The sequence below is a fragment of the Sapajus apella genome, unplaced genomic scaffold (assembly GCF_009761245.1).
Source record: "Sapajus apella isolate SASKATOON/1434 unplaced genomic scaffold, GSC_monkey_1.0 scaffold18, whole genome shotgun sequence".
Taxonomy (NCBI): Eukaryota; Metazoa; Chordata; class Mammalia; order Primates; family Cebidae; genus Sapajus; species Sapajus apella.
In genome coordinates this window covers 15,243,733-15,247,004 of record NW_022436958.1, presented here as the reverse complement: position 1 = coordinate 15,247,004, position 3,272 = coordinate 15,243,733, and the positions used below count along the sequence as shown (strand labels likewise).

General features: G+C 36.9%; 1 protein-coding gene across 1 annotated transcript in view; it reads right to left on the bottom strand.

The window, feature by feature from the left end:
* Positions 1-1,163: 1,163 nt before the first annotated feature.
* Positions 1,164-3,272, bottom strand: part of TNFAIP6 (TNF alpha induced protein 6) — a 22,001-nt gene continuing 19,892 nt past the window's right edge. Inside the window, exon 6 of the mRNA XM_032286353.1 lies at positions 1,164-2,211. Coding sequence (XP_032142244.1) covers positions 2,042-2,211 — 170 coding nt within the window. The 3' untranslated portion in view covers positions 1,164-2,041. The remainder of the gene's footprint in view (positions 2,212-3,272) is intronic.

The following is a 3,272-nucleotide window of genomic DNA, read 5'->3' as shown; positions in this document are numbered from 1 at the left end:
GCTCCACTGCAGCCTCAAATTCCTGGGCTCAAGTGATCTTCTTGCCTCTGCCTCCCAAGTAGCTGGGACTACAGGCATGTGACACTGTGCTCAGATAATATTTTGAGTTTTTTTTTTTTAGAGATGAGGTCTTGCTATGTCGTCAGGCTGGTTTTGAACTCCTGAGCTTAAGAAATCCTTCTGCCTCAGCCACCAAAGTGATGGGATTACAGGAGTGAGCCACTGGCCGATGAATTCTGGTTTCTATGACTTGCTTTGGAAGAGGAAGAGGGGCAAGAGGGAAGAGGGAAGGAGAAGGTTACAGAGAGCTTGCTTCTGAAGCCTTCCAATCTCCTTTAGTTCAAAGTACTCAGCATCCCAAAGTGTCATACTTTGGTGTATCATCTGAGCCGCAACACCCCTCATATACAGAGTAACAACTGTGTTTTTCTCCCTAAAAAGGTGAAGTGACAAAAAAAATAAAATACAGATGAATACATGTCATATCTTATAATGGGAATTTTTATCCTCTTAAATAAAAGTTGTAGGAGTTCATTGGTTTGGACTTAGCTTCTGCACCAGGCCCAACATAGCAAACCAAAATGGAGTCACTCATGCTAAAGTTTCACGGCAGCAACCCCAAATTAGTTGTTTATCTTACCTTCCAAGAAACCAAGAGACACAGATAGATAATAGCCAAACTCTCAAACAGACCGGTTTTAATTGGCACGATAAGGAAGTTGCCTCTGCTTTAAACTTTATAAGAAAAGTAACTTCGAAACAACCAGCCTGCTTTTTGTTTTCTGTTTCTATTCTCCTCAGCCCTTTTATGTCAATAAAACGAACCTCCCCTGCTCAGCTCATCAGAACGCTCATTCTATTATAAAAATGAGGTGTTGCCGGCCGGGCATAGTGGCTCACGCCTGTAATCCAAGCACTTTGGAGGCCAACGGGGGCGGATCACCTAAGGTCGGGAGTTCAAGACCAGCCTGACCAACATGGTGAAACCCTGTATTTAAAAAAAAAAAAAAAAAAAAATGAGGTGTTGCCTAATTCTAAATTTGCAAATAAAAGCCAATTAAGATCTCTAAACTAAATTTGTTGTAATTTTGTCTTTTGATAGTCCTAAACATAAATATGAGAACAGAGACCTCAGCAAAATCAACAAGTATAATAGCAAATACATTTTAACATTTGATATATTTAAAAAAACTGTGAAAGTAAATGACAAACTACAAGCTAAAAATTAAATTGCAACTTATGTGACAAACATGGACATATATAATAATTTCTTACAAATCAATAGAGAAGATTATACCAGTTTTTAAAAATAGCTCAAAAAGCCATGGAAAAATAATTCACAAAAGAAATAGTGTTAACAAAAAATTATGTAACCATCAATCTCATGAATAAAGAAATGCAAATTCAAACTACAATGAGGCCTCATTTTTTGACTATCAAATCAGAAAATTTTGTTTTAATTAACCCTTGATTCAGTAATTCTATTTCCAGGTCCCTGTCTTAAATAATTAGGGAGGTGCATAAATATGTGTGTTCAAGGATATTTATTGCAACAATATTTATGAAAACAACCTGAAATTCCATCAATAGAGACAGACTTAAATAATATATGAAAATTCATATCATAGAATATTTTACAGCTATTTAAAATCATGTTTTTGTAGAATATACAATGATTTTAGAAAATGTTTATGAAGTCCAAGATGTGAAAAGTATGATATCAAACTGTGCATAGAGTAGGATTCCAAAATTTCAAATAAAAATACATTAGGCACATATATACATATACCACAAATGGAAAAATGACTGAAAGAAAAAATAGAAAAATGTTAATGCTTGTTATTTCTATGCAGAGGGATTATGAGAGGTTTCATTTTCTCTTTTAAAGTTTCCCGTATTTTCCAATTTTCCCCAAATTATGTATCACTTTCACATTTAGAAAAATAATAAATAAATGTTAACAATAATAACAGTGAGATCAAAGGAGTTCCAAAAGATTCAGACATAAACACTCTATTTTTTATCATTATTTTTCTTTTTTTTATAAGTGACTAAATCTTCCAGTTAAAAAGTTTTTATTTCCAGTAGAAGTAGTACTTGTATTTTTTCCTTGACTGGATTTGGATACAGGATCCACTGCAACGTATTTGATTTGGAAACCTCCAGCTGTCACTGAAGCATCACTTAGAAACTTCAAGGTCATGACATTTCCTGTTGTGGGGAAGGAGGCAAAAGAACAAAGATGTTACTCTCCTTTGATTTGGCTGGAAATTCAAAGACACTTCATTCTCACAGGAAAATATAAGAATACATGAACAAGACTCCCAGAATTCAGAGGTCGATTCTCAAGCTGAAGAGTCTGTAGTTTCATTGCTGCATGAAGCAGCGTAAGGGACTTTTATATTTTTTTCCTTTGGTTTTCCAATCTATCCTATGGGAAATTCTGTTGATTTATTTATTGCTGAGACAGAGTCTCACTCACTCTGTCGCCCGGCCTGGAGTGCTGTGGTATGATCTTGGCTTACTGCAACCTTCACCTCCTGGGCTCAAGTGATTCTCCTGCCTCAGCCTCCTAAGTAGCTGGGATTACAGGCACATACCACCACACCTGGCTGATTTTTTGTATTATTAGTAGAGACAGGGTTTCACCATGTTGGCCAGGCTGGTCAAACTCCTGACCTCCCTCAGGTGATCCACTGGCCTCAGCCTCCCAAAGTGCTGAAATTACAGGCCTGAGCCACCACATAGGCCTGTCTATTGTATTTAAAAGATACTCTTTGTAGAAGGAACATCCACTGAATTACAGGAGAATGGCAGGCAGGTCAGATCAGCGATGGGTGGATGAGTTATTTACTAAATTATGTCAGAGTAACAAGTTTCACATTTGTAAGAAACGAAGCTATACTCCTACTTTACACAGAGTACCTAAACACATTTTACCTGCATATAAAGACCAAAATGTGCTAAACAAAAAGGAAAAACTTTATTATAGAACATAAAATATAGGAATATTTATCTTTTTCAGGAGGCAAAGCCCTTCTTTTTGTTTGTTTGCTTTTGGAGACAGGATCTCACTCCATTGCCCAGGCTGTTCTCAAACTTCTGTGCTCAAGTGATCCTGCTAGCTCAGCCTCCCAAAATGCTTGGGTCACAGGCATGGACCACTAGCCTAGGGAAGACCTTCTTAATCCAGATCCCAAATCCAAATTAATTACAAATACACACATACGCACACACACACACACACACACACACACACACACACACACACA